This window comes from Bufo gargarizans, chromosome 8, assembly GCF_014858855.1.
Source record: "Bufo gargarizans isolate SCDJY-AF-19 chromosome 8, ASM1485885v1, whole genome shotgun sequence".
NCBI classification, from domain to species: domain Eukaryota; kingdom Metazoa; phylum Chordata; class Amphibia; order Anura; family Bufonidae; genus Bufo; species Bufo gargarizans.
In genome coordinates this window covers 17534097-17551954 of record NC_058087.1, presented here as the reverse complement: position 1 = coordinate 17551954, position 17858 = coordinate 17534097, and the positions used below count along the sequence as shown (strand labels likewise).

Genomic DNA, 17858 nt, shown 5'->3' with positions numbered 1-17858 from the left:
GGCCGTGTGGTTATAAAGAACTCAAGTTATTCAGCCATCAGTCACCCAAATCAGCATCTTGTGAGTCCATCAGATATGCACATAGATACATTTAAAGGCTATGTACACCTTCAGAGGCCATCTTTTGTGTGTGATTGCATTGTAATCATTTTTGGTTAAAAATCAGTTTTTAATTGGCCTTTATTTAAACTATTGAGCTGTTCTGTCACAAAGGGTTAACTGTTTTTCTACCTGTGTGACTGGTACTTTCACTTTCTGCCATCTAATTATTACTGAGAGGTCATAAAAACGTATTTAAGCCAAAAAAAAATATTGAAAATTCTCTTAATTTTTCGTGTTCTAAGGAGCAACTTGGTCAACTAGCCCTATGGTTTGTATAAAGCTGTCCAATATGTTTCCTATCAGGGCCAGTACAGGGTGGGTTTGTAGGGACAGTCTTTTGATTTCCTTGCACTATCAATTCTCAATACTCCCAGGAACTGAAAGGCCTAGTTCACACGAACGTATGGCTTTTATAGTTTTTTGCGGTCTGTTTTTCACGGATCCGTTGTTCCGTTTTGGAGTTCCGTTGTGTTTCCGTTTCCTTTCCGTTTTTCCGTATGCCATGTACATTATACAGTAATTACATAGAAAAAATTGGGCTGGGCGTAACATTTTCAATAGATGGTTCAGCAAAAACGGAACGGATACGGAACACAAAAAAACGGCCCGTACACTCGCAAAAAAAACGTTTGTGTGAACTAGGCCAAACTCACAGCCTACCGGTCACTATCCTCACCGCTTGAGAATGATAGTATCCACGTAGTGGTGCAGAACAGAAAGCGCCTGGGACTAATGACCTGCCTTGGGGGTAGTGGGTGAGCCTTGTACACAGGGTGATAGCTGATAACTTTTTACCCTTCCCAACATCTCCTCCATGATTACTGATAATACATGTGATTTTTTTCTGTTTAGAGATTTTTCATGATTTGGTGATTAAAACTTTATATAAAGTCTTTCAGCTTGTTTTTCCAGTAAAACTAAGCAGATTGGCACGTGGGGCTTGCAGAAATAAAGCTTTGTTCAAATATGCTGAGTGCTCCCAAGTTCCATCCCTATTCACAACAAGCCCCTCTTTTCCCTTCCTAATTGATAGTAGCAAAGAGCTTTACATATATTATCATCACTCACTGTCCCCAGCAGAGCTCACAATCTAAGTTCCCCGCCATCAGTATGTCTTTAGAGTATGGGAGGAAACACGGGGAGAACATACAAACTCCGAGCAGATGTTGTCCTTGGTCAGATTGGAACCTAGGACCCCAGCGCTGCCTAGCCCTGTCAATCAAAAAAAGAAAGAAGGGGCTTACTATGAAGAAGGATGGAACTTGTGTGCCCCGAAAAGCTAGGGTGCACACAACATCTCATTAGCATATTTGAACAAAGTGCTTTCTCTGCTAAATGTAGCAATGGATTAAAAAAATGTAATAATTTCATCCTCTCAATTGTTCCTTTAAAGGTTTAATCAGACTTTTCTCAGTAAATAACGTAAGAAGGAGAAGTCGGCTTGTTGCCGCTTCACCTGATCAGCATCATGAGGGTATAAACGCTTATTATTATATACCTATACATACAACCAAATGGTTTATATTTGGGCATGAGCTTTTTCCCAAACCAATTCAGCTTGGAAAATTTGTCTTTCAGATTAAAATTGATTCTATTTATAGGATTCAGAATTTTGAACCTTTCAAAAGCCCCATGGGCTGAGGTAGATGTTTAAAATAGAAGTCCAGTGGTGGTACCAGTAGTTCTGCAACAGGTAGCCAGAGTTGAATGATGGAACATTCACTCCCTGCAGCCAACACAAGGGGGAGCTCAGGAGCTTATTGCATACTGTTTTATTATGGAGTTCAATGTAAAAAAAAAAAACTGTATTCAGTAAGCTCCTAAGCTCCCTCTAGTGGCGGCAGCAGACAGAATTTAATCATTTACCCAGCAGATTTGGAGCTGTATATCAGGAAAAACTGAACCCCAACTGCTGTAAGGATAAATTACAAACAAATCATCTGCACAGAGTTTTAGACCTATTAAAATTAAAAAATAAATTATGTTCAAGTATGGACTTTCAGTTTCTCAATATTAACATTTATATTTATGTACATACAGTTTCATCCCTAAGGTTCAAAACACAAATAGGGGCATTTATCGAGGCTTTGACTTCATTACTGTGGAGTAAAAAGAAAATTACAAGTCACGGCATATTTGCACCATAATTTGCATCATTTTTGAGGTTCTCAACACTTTTCTAAAGTGGTTAGAAAAGGGGCCAGGGGCTTGGATCCTAGCTGGCATAGATTTGAGTGCCAGAGATGTTCTTGAAGGGGTATTCCCATCTGAGACAATGGGAGCATATCGCTAGGATATGTCCCAATTGTCTGATAGGTGCGGTTCCCTAATCTGGGATCTGCACCTACACAGACAACTGAGCAGGGAAGGTGGTGGCCGGAGCTCTCCCCGTAGCAATTTGGCACCGCACTTACGTGGCCACCCCTCCCATTCATTTCTATGGGGCCAACGGAAATAGCTGAGCCAGCGCTCGGCTATTTTTGGCGGACCCATAGAAATGAATGGAGGGCGGCTGCGCATGCACAGTGCGCCCTCCATAACTTTCAGGGCTCTGTTCTCAGTTCCCACCTATCAGACAATGGGGGCATATCCTAGCGATATGCCCCTATTGTCTGAGATGGGAAAACCCCCTTAATTTATTAAGAGGCATCTGCCTCTTAATACATTAGGCACATCTCACTCTGGCGCACAGGGGATCAAGACTGGAGTATGGGAACCAAAGAGCTCAAAATCAAACTTTCCATGTGATTTCTTTTCGATATCTTCCCAGTTCTGCTACTAAAAGGGACCTAAAACAAGTCAGTGGTAGTCTCCTACCCCAGTGTCCTGTGATCATTGTCAGTGCGACAAGAAGACAGGCGGATGCTGGGCAACGTGGCCTACGATATCCTGCAGAGTGCACCACGTGGAGCAATAAAACTGATTATGCAATAGTATAATATGCCAACAATACATGGTGTTTGCAGTAACTTCAGCGAAGTTAGGCTACCTGCACACTTTGCTGATTTTCGTAATACAGTACCAGCAAAGTGTATAAGATTGGACAAATCTCGCGCACACTTTGCTTCTTTATTCCGTGCACAAATTGACCTGCGGTGCGGATTTTGAAATCCGCCGCATGCCAGTTCTTTGTGCGGGTTCCACCCCTTTTCAAAGCAAGGGTGAGATCTGCGGCGAAACCACATAAAATCCGACCACAAAAACCTGCAGGCAACACATGAAGTTTTTGGTGCGGATCTGTTGCGGCAAAGGACAGAAATCCGCATGGAAATGCGTAATTTCTCTTACACAGCAGGTAACCTTAGACTTACAGATTATACTCTCTGGAAGCATTAAATAGTGTCTGACTCACGCCCAGTGGAAAGTATTCACGTTTTTATATTAATATTATGTCTTTCAGAAATAATTTAATATCATTCTTCATGCGATAAAAAAAAAAAAAAAAGTCGACTTCATAACATGCAAGTGTTAAAAAATAAAAAAATATAAGGTGCCTCGTGATGCTGGCAGTTTTATGTTTTAAGCGTACAGTCTTTCCATGATATCACATCATGACATCTCAAACATACCTTTAGTAAGCTTCAAATGTATCAAAATATACAGTACTTTTGCATATTAGATATCCATTATTTTTTTTGCCCCTGAGTCAAAGTAAAGAAGATTTTACATAGAAAGAGGAAAACAGCCATTAAAAGCACTTACAATAAATTTGAAGGTACTTAGAAAATGAACTCTTTTGGATTATTTTCCAGGAAGACCAGGGTCAGATTCATGCCTGTGCAGGGACATGTTCCCTTTGTGGTGCATGGAAGAATCTGGTAGAGATGTGTGTCTCATTGGGTTCAGATATGTTGTGCATTGCCTCGGCTGTAACTCTAGTGGAGGAGATTGGCGCTCTTGATCCAGGAGCGACGTCAGGTTGTCCTCCGAGGCTGCATTTAGGTGAATCGTGTTAGAAATGGATTCTTTGGATTTTGGGGTGGGCTTTTCAAAGTCCACTAATTCAGGGCTCTGTGAAAATAAATAAATAAATAAATAAATAAACAAATACAATGTTGCAAAATGAAACTTTGCTACTCCTAGATAAAAGGTTATTGAAACGTTTGTCGGCAAATTCCAGGGTGGTCCTAATCTTGCAGCCCCTATATTTAATGTTCTTTAGTCCTTAATGTAGTCATTTATGCAGTAATAAATGTGGATATTACGTTCTGGTCTACTGCAGCTCTTTTCTGTAATTTTCAAAAACATATTCTGGGTCACACAACAGAACAGTTCATTCTGTTGTAAAATGGTATCTCGTGTCATTTGCTCATTCTTTATATTCACTGATGATGGAACCAATTACAAACAGAAGATTATTCCTAATATTACATGAAACTAAACTTTCACTTCTGCTATATTTCCTGGCACAACTTGTGACACAGAATGCAAAGTTCACTGTTGTCATGGCGACGCTCCCTGCCCACTACCATCCTGCTATCTGTGGTGGGCACAGGCGCTCACCTAGCTTCTGCACAGGGCTGGCTGCCAGACTCCTGTGTCCATTGCTTCAAGCTGCAGCCTGGCTGCTAGGTCTGTTTTGGCTTGTGTCTTAGTTCCTATTTATTGAACCTCACCCTGCAGCACTGCAAGGGTTAATTCCCTTTTTGCTCGGTGTTCAGCTGTTTGACGAATGAGCTCATCGACTCACCTATATTATAGCTGCGCCGTTTGTTCCATCCCCGGCCAGAGCAATATATTCATTTTGGTTTCACTTGTTTGCTAAGCCCTGCATAAGAGCTATAATCCATTTGTCTGTCCGACTTCTAACTGTTTCCTGGATCCTGACTCTCTGCTGCCTGACCTGATCCTGTTCACCGAACTGATCCTGAGTCGGCTGCCCTGACCTCTGGATTGTTTAATGGATTCTCCTGAACTCTTCCCGCCCTGATTTTGCCCTTTTATTGAATATGTGTATTTCCTCCACAAACCAGTGTCTCTGATCCCCATGGGTCAGCAGCTAACCAGACCGGAACTATTTCAAGAAGTAGCAGCCTTGTGGCTCTCCTGCAGCGAAGGCCAGATCCCTGTGTAGGGGTTAAAGGGTGAAAACCAGGGGGCCACCAGGATAGCGCCCTCAGAGCAAGCCCAAAGTCAAACCATTTGGTTGGCACAGTGGTTCCACACTCATTGACCAAAACAACTGTATATATCCTGAGCAGTACGAGGCGATAATCTTTGCACTACATCACTATGTGAATTACCTCTATGCTGTGATGTCACTTTGTGCATTTTCTACTACTGTGACATCACTGTGCATATGATTTATGTGTTGTAAGGTCTTTCTGGCAATTATTCCTTTATGTTATCTTTACGGTGTGTATTATCTAAATGCTATGATATCTCTGCATGCATTATGCCTGTATCGTGGCATTACTGTGGGCATGTGCTTGTCCTATGACATGACTGAATTTATCATCTTTGTGCTTTGACATCACTCTATGCATTATCCTTGTGCTTTGACATCACTCTGTGCATTATCCTTGTGCTGTGACATCACTCTCTACATTATCCTTGTGCTGTGACATCACCGTGTGCATTATCCTTGTTCACCGCACTATGCTGTAGTTTTTGTCTGGCTGCCTCTCGGCATGTTTGCCGTGCTACCGCAGGACCTCCGGCACGCTCCCATTATAGTGAATGGGGCCGGAGCGGACTTCCAGTGGCAAGATGGACATGCGGTAGCATGGACCCGGCAGGCTGTTCCCCCGCCGGAACAGCCTGCCGGAAAAGGCTACTGCAAGTGTGAAGAGGAATGTTCTTTTCAGTGTACAGATTCACTGACTGAGAGCATCAGATTGTTATGTACCTGGCCAGCGGCCATGAGAAGGGATCAGGTAGCCCACTGGGCATCAACCCAACTGGAAATTTCCCTGTAGGGTCTATGGCCAGTCCGCCCCTGTTTGGCCATGTACTTGCCTGTGATGATGGAGTAAAGCTCCTGTCTGTTTTGATAGACGCACGGGGATGCTGACTGTTCACTTGTCTGACTGGCGGCCTCTGATATTCTGAATTGGCAGTTACCATGCTGTAGGCTGGGGGAACAAGTGAGGACGATCTCTGCAGGAGCTGTAGAATAGCTTGGATGTCAGCGGTCATCTGTGATTCTAACCTGTAATTATAAATAAACTGTGAATGAATGCAGATAATAAAAATCAACACAATAATCCCTGACAAGTAGATCACAGAGGAGGATGAGGCAGCTCTTTAGTTTAGTGTTGTGAAGTAGCTTGTCTTCCTGTGTGATAAGGACAGGTTCTGTGTGTACTAATAGGACGATGGCCATTTTATTTTCCCTGACGATTGTTCCCTAGACAAAACAAGCCATTATAAATAATGAAAGGTATTTGGGAATATATTTATAAAAAAAGTAATATTTAAAGAGGACCTTTCACCGATTATGACAATGTGAACTAACTATACAGACATGGAGAGCGGCGCCCGGGGATCTCACTGCACTTACTATTATCCCTGAGCGCCGCTCCGTTCTCCTGCTATGCCCTCTGGTATCTCCGGCCACTAAGTTATAGTAGGAGGAGATTTCAGTCACTAAGTTATGGTAGGCGGAGTCTGCCCTTGTTCTGCTGTAGCACTGACCAATCGCAGAGCTCACAGCCTGGGAGAAAATAACCTCCCAGGCTGTGAGCTCTGCGCTGCAATTGGCCAGCACTACAGCAGAACAAGGGCAGACTCCGCCTACCATAACTTAGTGACTGAAATCTCCTCCTACTATAACTTAGTGGCCGGAGATACCGGAGGGCATAGCAGGAGAACGGAGCGGCGCTCAGGGATAATAGTAAGTGCAGCGAGATCCCCGAGCGCCACTCTACATGTCTGTATACTTAGTTTACATTGTCATAATCGATGAAAGGTCCTCTTTAAGTATTTTCAGTAATTTTATTTTCTTAATTCCAGGAGAACCCCTTAAATGAATAATTTCTACAGTTGGGGCTTAGTTTTTCCAGATATACAGCTCCAAATCTGCTGGGTAAATGATTAAATTCTGCCTGTCTGCTGCCACCACTAGAGGGAGCTAGAAGAAGGACACACAGCAGTAGCCTATTCCCACAGCCACCACTAGGGGGCTTACTTTATTATAAGGGGGAAATTATCCCAGGGATCGGAGGAATGAGTGCAGTGCTCACAGCAGTCTCATAGAAGTGAATGGAGTGATGGACACGCATGCACACCACCTCTCTGTTCTCAAGGAGCTGTTCGGCAGCACTTGGAGACCCTGTTCTGGTAATCGCTGTGGGTCCCAGTGGTTGGACCTCCAGATCAAACATTTATCCCCTGAGTGGGGATAAGAGTCACAACCCCTTTAAGCCCCTAACATCCCATTATGACATGGTACACAGGTCGTTCCTGCAACATAACATAATAGTACATCATAGTGATGACTGCAGCGCGGGAGCTCTGTCTGCACCATCATTTGGAGTTGTCTGGCTGTATTTCACAGCTGTCACCTTCCTCTAATGACCAGGATCGAAGCAACTTCACTCCTTCAACCACCGGTCCCCCTAAAACATGATCACAGAGTGCCAATAGGTTGGTATGGCTGCTTATGGCCTAACTATGGTCCCCCAGGTCTGCCATCTTACTGCAACTATTGGCATAATACACTGCAATATAGAAGCAATGCAGTATATTATTTGAGCGATCAGGCTCATGTAAGTTCAAGTCCGCGAGTGGGACTAAAATGAAAAGTAAAATAAAATGTAAAAAATATAAATAAAAAAATGCACATAATTAATATATCTGTGTCCATAATGACTATGAAATGATCTCATTAGTTAATTAGAAAAAAGTTAACACATGGTGAATGCCTTAAAAACAAACCCTAAAAGTTTTTCAATAAATTATCTGTAACCCAAGATGGTGCCATTAAAACAAATAACTTATCCTGCACTAAAGAAGAAGCCCTAATAAGCTACATCGATGGAAAAATAAATTATCACTCTTAGAAGGAAGGAATGGAAAGTCTAAACGTTTTTGTCACATCCTAAAGACTAAAGTAGACCATAGCATTAGACATTTACAACTGAATGTTCCTCGCATAACCAGCAGAGGGCAGACCTGTACAATACTTTGCCATTATCTAATTCTGGCATCAGACCGATTCCTGATGCGCGTTACATATTAAATGAATATCAGCAAAATAAGGTTTTTAAGCTGTTTTGCAAATTCATATGGTATGAAACATGAGTGTAGACAATATCTATCTATCTATCTATCTATCTATCTATCTATCTATCTATCTATCTATCTATATCATGTCAATTTTGTCTGTCTGTCTATCTATCTCATATCTATTTTTATCTATCCGTCTGTCTAGCTCATATCCAGGGGCGTAGCTATAGGGGGTGCAGAGGTAGCAGTGCCCAGGAGCCTGAGGGGGCCCAAAGATCATGGTGCCACATAAGAAGACACTGGTATTGTAGAAAGTGCATGCTGGTCAGGTTACACCTCTGGCTGGCGGGAAGGGGTTAGGTCAGGAACTTGACATGGAGAGGTGCCCTTTAAATGTTTGCCTCAGGCAGCACAAAGACAATGTGCTCCCCGGCCCCTGGCCACAAAGCACTGAAGGAAGGGGGGCCCAAACTGAACTCATACACCAGGGCCCATGAGCCTCTAGTTACGCCCCTGCTCTTATCTCTCTATCTCAGGCATGTCCAAACTGCGGCCCTCCAGCTGTTCCAAAACTACAACTCCCAGCATGCCTGGATAGCTTACAGCTATTAGAGCATGCTGGGAGTTGTAGTTTTGCAACAGCTGGAGGGCCGCAGTTTGGACATGCCTGCTCTATCTTATATATACTTATACATCTGCAGTATACATCATGTATCTCTTATATCCATCTATTTAGCTTTTCGGGCAGTTTCAGTTGATAGCCCGGCCCTAGAATGCACCAGCAGAGGATCTGACACCCAACAATCAGTAGAGCAAAGAAATGGTGTTGTTAGTTTAGGTACAGCGCCATACACATGGTCTGCACCGCATATCAGCCCTGTTCACAGCGCCCCACAACTTATCCCAGACAACCTCTTTAAGGTAAGTGTGCCAAACGCAGCTCTGCTACAATGACAAACTGAGCTCTGCTACATCTGTATGCATATATATATACTGTATATTGTGGAAAGTCACAAGCATGGACCATACAGTAACTGTTATAGCAGGTTGTTAGAGTAATGGCGGCTGCCGTACAGAATACAGAATGGCATTAATAGTACAGAGGCTATTAGGAGATTATCCTCGACAGATGAAACATGTTGAGACTGTTCAGTTCTGGGTGAGAGAAGTGATGCCATTTCTTAGAAGAAGGTTCTGGCAATTTCTTCTAAATTCTATTATTTCTGCAGTCGACATGCGAGGCAGAAAATCTAAGGTGACATTGTCCCCTTTTCTTCTAGTCCCGCCACTTGAGCTAATCCTTCCTGTAGATCTCCATAATAAAGGCCCAAGGCGAGCGCCGAGGCTTGTGGCCGGATCGGGCTGGCTGGTAGAGCGCGCATTCACATGGAACATTAGCTACTGACACATGGAGAGGGCAAAGTCCCCGAGATCATCACACCAAATGCCAAAGACGGAAACCGCTCGGCAGAACATCGCTAGAAGAATGTGACTGTATGCTGCAACAACTCCGGCACCGCACCATGCAAACATGCACACAGCACTGACCCTGTAAAGGGGCCCGAAGACTCCCTCAGGGACCCATCGGCCAGGGGTGGACTGGCCATAGTCCCTACAGGGAAATTTCCCGGTGGGCCGATGCCCAGGAGGCCGCCTGAGCCCTCCTCACGGCTGCGGGTACTTAATGACCTGATGCATCGGCATCTTGGCTGGCGGCCTTATGCATCATTACATAATAAGACACCATTATGACATCATAATCATAATGCATCATTCATCACATGACAGCGATGACATCGAAATATATTGCGACCTTATAAGACTCGATTAGGATCTCATAATGCATTAAAGGGGTTATCCGAAACTATAAACTGCCCCCCCATATGCCGGGCCCCTCACACGGAATATACCCTGTTTGCTGAGCCACTTCCGGTCTCCGCACCGCCACTGCAGCTTCTACCCATGCTCGGATGAAAACATCCGGTGTCGGGGGAGAGCAGCCAATGGCAAGGGGGACGGGGACGAGCCTCCCCAGCGTCACACGTCTGCTCCCTCCAACACTGAATGTTTTTATCGGTGCACGGGGAGAAGCAGCAGCGGCGGTGCGGGGACCAGGAGCAGCACGGGGAGCGGGGTAAGTATATTCCATGTGAGGGGCCCGGCGTATGGGGGGGGCAGTTTATAGTTTCGGATAACCCCTTTAAGAAACCTAGTGCACTGTCATAATGCATTCGTATAGAGTTTATAAGACACCACAATGACATCATAATGCATAAGTTATGACATCATAAGAGACCGATACCACATTCTAAGGCATTAATACTGAAATCACAAGACACCATCATTTATAAGGCACCATTATGACATCATCATGCATAAGTTATGACATCATACAATAATTGTAGAGTTACGCCTTCGGCTTCATTGCTCAGCTTTTGTGAGGACCATAACAGTGTTCCTGGTGTGATATTTGCGAATCAGCAAGCCCAGGATGAACAGTGCTTACGGGTTTTGCTGCAGATGGAATTGTGGGAGGGCAGCGAAAAAGAAGTGAAGGACAAGGCAACATGAATATGTATTACTAAGCAATGCCAAACCTGTGACTGCAGCCTATGTGGGGTTTCTGGAACGGCTCTTCACCATATTAGTCATTTACGGCATAAATTGAAGTTCTGTTTCTCAGTGCTGAGTATAGAGGGTGATCAACCATGGCTGAGAACCTCTGGGGTTCTTCTGGATCTTTATACTGATGCCCTGTCCTTAGGAGAGGTCATCAGTATCAGGTTGGCGGGGACGACACCTGCATCCCCACCCATAGCTCCAGTATCAGAGGTAAGTGCTGGAGCTCTGAAGCTCTGTCCACGGGGTAGTGGATGGGGCAGGTTACTGCAGGGCTGCTCCACCTGAAGTGAACTACGTTCAAGGCACTGACCTGGCCTCCAAATTCACAAACCTTGATCCAACTGATCATCTGTGGGACGTGATGGAAAAACAAGTCTGGTCCATGGAGGCCGCACCTTGCAACTTACAGGATCTATCTTGGTGCTGGATACCAGAGGGCACCTCCAGAGGTCCTGTGGAGTCCACGCCTCATGGGACCTATACAATATTAGCAGTCAGCTTTAAGGGGGTTTTTAGCTGGTGACCTATCTTCTGGAATGGGCTGAGGCTGCGATACCAAGCACAGCCGCAATACAATAGACGGCGCTGTGCTTGGTGAGCTGAGAGAAGGTTGCAAGTACCGGTGCTGATCGGTGGGGGGTCCTGGGTGTCAGTCCCCGATCGATCAGATACTGATGACCTATCCAGAGTTAAAAAGTCTTGGAAAAGCCCCTTTAATGTTTTGGCTGATCAGTGTATGACTTTACCGAATTCACACATTCCGGTTTTATACAAGTGAATAATAAAGAAGCTTATAGGACAACCAGAGTTTGACCCCTTTACAAGCACCAGACCTACTTCTCTTACCTGTTCATCTGCTCCTGCATTAGATCTAACCTGTGCTCCACTTCTCCGTACGTCAGCTCATTGTCGCCTTCGCTGATCCCCCAGGCTACATTGTTCAGTGCGTTGGTTATGCTCTGCTGTGGCCTGACGTTTTCTTTCTCCCAGCATCTTGGGCTTGCTATATCTGTCACAAAAAGAAAAAAAATAAGATGTCAGTACCTAAATTTTTGTCCTAGATATAGCATGCTGGGGTCTGTAGTTCCACACGACTGCAATAGACATCAGATAGAGCACATTATAAAGACATACTGATTATGCAGCTCGCAGAGGACGATATTCAGGAGTATATAGGGGAAACACGGCTGTATCTTTAGAAAAAAAAAAATAGTTTAACAATGTGTATAGATTCCTATATGTATCCATGGTTACAGACTACAAACCAATCCTTTGTAGTCTGATAATCTTGTCATGTGTTTTTGTGTTTCTCTATTTCATCTCCTCCCGGGGAGTGGAGTAAAGGTGGGCATACACATTAGATAGCTGACCCCAAACGCTTCATTGGTCAACAAGAATTTGGCATGGGGGGGGGGGGGTGCCGTTTAAAGTTTTGCCTCAGGCAGCACAAAGGCTCTCCTGGCCGCAAAGCATTAAGGGAAGGGGGGCCCAAGCTGAACTCTTGCACCAGGGTCTATGAGCCTTTAGCTACACCTCTGAATAGTATTGGTGGTTTCTATAAAATGAGCCACAAACTCAGCTCTGCTACATCTATATTTAAAGCTAGCCATAAGTAAATCAACGAAATGGATCTATAAAAAAATTAATAAATTGGCAACGATTTCCCTTATGTTTATTGGTGCCGACCGATGGTCATGTGTCGTCCCACATAAAGCATATGCCCAGGGGCGTAGCTGAAGGTTCATGGGCCCTGGTGCAAGAGTTCAGCTTGGGTCCCTTTCCCTCATTGCTTTGTGGCCAGGGGCAGGGAAGCACATAGCCTTCCTGCTGCCTGAGGCAAAAATTAAAACTGCACCCCCCACCATGGCAAATTCTTAACCTAACCCCTTCCCTCCAGCCAGAGGTGTAACTTGACCAGCAGGAACCTTCTATAAAACAGGGGTCTTCTCATGTGGTACAAGGGTCTTTGGGGCCTCTCAGGCTCCTGGGCCCGGTAGCGACTGCTACCTCTGCGCCCCCTATAGCTACAGACCCTGCATATGCCCCTCTGATGCCCAGCATCACCCTAGTCTAAAATATTGGAGAAGTGGTCAGGTCAGGCTGTAATTTAACCCATAAAACAAGAACAAATAAACCAGTTGAACAGATATTTGTTCCAGTTAACACTGGTGGGGGGCATCTTCTTCTATCATAGTCTAAGCTTGTTCTTGTGCCCTAATTCCCTCTGCCAGTGTCGGCAGCAGGCCGGATACCTTTGATGTCCCCTTAAATCTATAGAGAGCAGTTTTAAGAAAAAAATGTTATTGATCAGCTTTGGTGCAGGCGGCCATGTACATCGTGTATCTCCGCCGGTATTACATACTGCAAGGTATCCTCCGCCTGATTGTCTGCTGTCTTTATTATAATGGAAACAGCAGTCCATTCCAACCTACCCGGGTGCAGGGTTACACGTCTGTTTCTTACAGACCAGATCATTAGATTCTCTGTTCAAGCCTAAACCTGTACAGATTACAAGGAATTCTATGCAGGTCCCAGCGATATCTGAACACAGCGCACCAGCGGTCTGCAAGGAGAGGGCACCATGGTAGCCTTCAGGGACCTTATTTGGCTCGATAAGTAGGAGAAACTCTAAGATATTCTCAAAGGGGTTTAAAGTGCCAGTTCTCCAACGTTCCCAGGGCAGACAGCAGCAATATGTGGACGTGCCTCAGCGCTGAAGGATACAGAATCTCGTGTCATTTAATAAGAACCAAAGGATGAATAATAGATAGATGATAGATAGATAGATAGATAGATAGATAGATAAAGGTAGATAGAGATATATAGAAATGGATAGAGAGATAGATACAATGAGAGATAGACAAAAAGACAAGCAGATGGATGGATAGATACATAGATAGATAGATAGATAGATAGATACCTAGATATGGGGATAGATAGATAGATAGATAGATAGATAGACAGATAGATAGATAGAAAGATGAGATAGATAGAAAGATAGATAGAAAGATAGATATAGATAAAGGTAGATATAGATGGATAGAGAGATAGATAAATAGATAGATAATAGATATATATATACATGGATAGATACCTAGATATGGGGATAGATAGATAGATGGATAATAGATAGATAGATAGATAGATAGATAGATAGATAGATAGATAGGAGAGATAAATAGATAGATAGATGGATAATAGATAATAGATAGATAGATAGATAGATAGATAGATAGATAGATAGATAATAGATAGATAGGAGAGATAAATAGATAGATAGATACTTAGATATGGGGAGAGATAAATAGATAGATAGATACTTAGATATGGGGATAGATAGATAGATAGATAGATAGATAGATAGATAGATAGATAGATAGATACAAAAGATGAAACATAGACAAAAAGACAGACGGGCAGATAGATAGATTAACTCTCTAACTAGATAACCAGAAATAGTTATGATATAGACAGATAGATACATGGAGATGGACCAGTCATACTTACATTAACCCCTTCACTTCCCTAGACCACCAGAGATACCAGAATTAACCCCCTGTCTGTCCTAGATCACCGATTACTGATCGTGCATGTAGACTATCTCTAAAGAGGAATACTGGAACATTTCTCACAGATGACACTGTTGTGCGATATCTAAGTGACATACCATGAGCCTCATGCAATTTACATCTACTGTATGACAGATCTTCCCGACACGGCTTGATGTAACAAGTAGGAGGACGCGGTTATTGTCTCGTACCTATAGGTCTAGACTTGATAAGAATAATTATGTTTTCTTCGGTTATTATCCGATTCTCCGAGGACGCAGTTATTACAATAAGTCACGGGGGCCACGTTTTTACCAAGAAGACACTGGTTTCTCTTTGTGCTTAGAAGCTTCTCAAGGACAACCTCAGACTTGCTGTAATTGGATTCCTCCACTATATAAAGCAATCGATAACATTAGACTAGGAGCATACAATTTGCTGCGAGACTACGGCCAAAAATAAATCCTCATCGGGTTTCATTGGAAGTCGCCTGTGTTAAGCTTTATTACATTATTTGGCTATTATCAGGTTTTGGATTCATGTCTTCTGTCTGTAATGTTTAAGTAGGAAAGCAAAATCAAATATAAAAATAAATAAATAAAATATTCTGCGCATTCCAAAAAGACAGATTTGGATCCTGCACAGACTTGATGAAAATGCTGACTTTTTTTTTTTTTTGCAGACTTTCTAAATTTAGCACAGACTAAAATCTGCAGTGGGTTGCCTTGGTAAGAGTTGCTATGGCTGCAGGGACACAAAGCCTCATCCGAAATAATTCTGTGGAAAGAAATCTTTCAGTTGGAAAAGTCGATCAGGACAAGTTTGGGAAAAGAAGCTTTTGAGCGAAAGAAAGAAAGAAGAAAACTTGCCTTGCTCCCCAATAACCTGCCCAACGTCATAGGAACTGAGTCAATAAGCAACATTCAGTAACTGTATACAAAATGTTTTGAAAAAGTTATTTATTGTGTGTTCTATGCCTTTAAAAGGGCATCTGTCAGCAGTTTTGTACCTATTACACTGGCTGACCTGTTACATGTGCGCTTGGCAGCTGAAGACATCATGTTCATATGTGCCCGCATTGCTGAGAAAAATGATGTTTTAATATATCCAAATGAGCTTCTAGGTGCAACAGGGGCGTTGTCGTTACACCTAGAGGCTCTGCTCTCTCTGCAACTGCCGCGCCTTCTCCACTCTGATTGACAGGGCCAGGCAGTGAAAATGCAATCATGCCTGGCTCTGTCAATCAAAGTGCAGGGGGTGTGGCAGGTGCAGAGAGAACAGAGCCTCTAGGTGTAATGGCAACGCCCCCGTTGCTCTTAGAGGCTCATTTGAATATATTAAAACATCATTTTTCTCAGCGATGTGGACACATATGAACAAGGGACCAACACAGATGTCTTTGGCTGCCAAGTGCACATGCAACAGGCAAGCCAGTTTCATAGGTACAAAACTGCTGACAGATGCCCATTTAGAACCTAAAGTTATAGATTAGAAAACTGCATAAATAGCAATTCCAAAACATAGTCTAATAAACCAGAATCCTTCCCTATACCAATGGATGCTGTAGACATGCATGCCAGCCAATATTTCTTACCTCGGTAAGACAGGCTTCTTTTCGTAAAGGTGATCTTATCAGAAGGGCACACAGCTTCTTCAAACTGAGGTGCTGGAGTTTTTGGGAAAGCAGAGCTAAGGCCACCAAGTTCTGCAAACAACGGCTTCTGCTCAGTAAGGGAAGAGGCCAACGAAGACGATCCACTTCTCCGTTTCTCAGCATTCGTCTTGTTATAGGAATAATTTCTCAGGTCATCTATGGAATTGTCTGAACCATCTTGGCTGTTGTCCTTACTGGCGTCTGCAAAATCAAAGGCAAACAGATGAGCAGTGATGACAACGAGCTTGCAGCAGACCCATCATTTCTATAACGTGTAAACCTACACCACACACACATATATGGCACTTACTTCAAAACAGTCATGATTTTTGGAGGACTGAACTGTAAAAGGGAGGGGGATGTATGATCATTTTCTTAATATTTTGGAGGTGCTTGAGTACAATGAGGAACTTAAAGAGCACCTGTCAGCATGATCAACCCTATTAAACCACGCATACTCCCTTGTTAGGCAGCCTTCACATAGTCAGTGTTTGGTCAGTGTATGATCAGTGATTGTCACACAGAGATAAGGTATAATGGAAATATTTGCCTTTTCTGTGTTTTTGACCTACACCTGGTTTTGGCTCACAATCACTAATGGAAATCACTGAGCACACACTGACCAAACACTGACTGTGTGAAAGTGATGGCCTAAGGGTGATGATGCTGTATCAAACGATCCGTTAGTGGTCGACATCAGTGGCGCCGTTGTACAGAAATATTTCCATCAGAGCACTGTTTCACCGCTGCCTATCCACCAGAGCCACTACCCCCTCACCTTATCCTCAGTCTCATGCGCCAGTAAGTGTTAAATCTGATGCTGCGAGCTGAACTGCACATGCACCAATAATTATCATATGAAATAAAGTGTTAGTAGTTTACCCAGCCAAGGTACTGTGCTGGGAGGATAGCCACGCTAACCAGTCAAGTCCTGGCTGGTTGACCTACCAGTGAGACTGGAAGCCAAGCAAATCGGATTCCTGGCTTAAGGTTCAATCCCAGAGCTAGATGGGTAATTTATGTCTGTTACTCAGTCATTGCCAGTTGCCTGTGATTTTTTTGCATCCTGGCTCCTGCGCTTTGTGCTACCCATTACTACTAAATGTGAACTCCTCTTAATCTGACTGTGGTTTGTTTTCTGGATTAACCTCTCATCTGCTGATTTGCCTTCTACAAATTCTCATGGTATCCTGACTGTGGCTTGTTTTCTGGATTAACTTCTTGTCTGCTGATTTGGCTTCTACTATTTCTCCTGGTATTCTGACTGTGGCTTGTTTCTGGATTAGCCCCTCATCCTCTGTTTTGCACTATACATCTCTCCTGTTTCTGACCCTGCTTATCTACTATTCTTTGCAATTCAGTATGATCAACCCTAACAGGCAGCATGACTGGTTTAACAGGGTTGATCATTCATGAAAAAGCCACAACATGTCAGACATAGGGGGTCATTTATTTAGACTGGCATTTTAGACGCCGGTCTTAGTAATCCCAGGAGCCGGCCTCTTCATAACTTTGGTGCATCCACCGCCGGTATAAATCTTTGCAGATTTAGAAAATGTTCTGCCCCTAAAACAAACCACACCCCCTTTTTTAGACCTGGCGTGATTGGGGAAAAGTCGCAGACAGATATACACCAGAAAACTGGTGTATATCCCATAGTAAATGACCCCCATTGTTCCTACCCATTAATGCTCCATCAAGCAAATGGAAAAATCCTACATGAATAATTCAAAATTTGGCGTCTGCAACAGCCATAACTCACA

The 17858-nt window shown here is 43.5% G+C and overlaps 1 protein-coding gene across 1 annotated transcript in view; it reads right to left on the bottom strand.

Moving 5' to 3' along the window:
* Positions 1 to 671: 671 nt before the first annotated feature.
* Positions 672 to 17858, bottom strand: part of KCNH7 (potassium voltage-gated channel subfamily H member 7) — a 369362-nt gene continuing 352175 nt past the window's right edge. The window contains exons 13-17 of the mRNA XM_044303361.1: positions 16036 to 16296; positions 11740 to 11902; positions 6061 to 6253; positions 3805 to 4113; positions 672 to 2201 (exon numbers count right to left, since the gene is read on the bottom strand). Coding sequence (XP_044159296.1) covers positions 3844 to 4113; positions 6061 to 6253; positions 11740 to 11902; positions 16036 to 16296 — 887 coding nt within the window. The 3' untranslated portion in view covers positions 672 to 2201; positions 3805 to 3843. The remainder of the gene's footprint in view (positions 2202 to 3804; positions 4114 to 6060; positions 6254 to 11739; positions 11903 to 16035; positions 16297 to 17858) is intronic.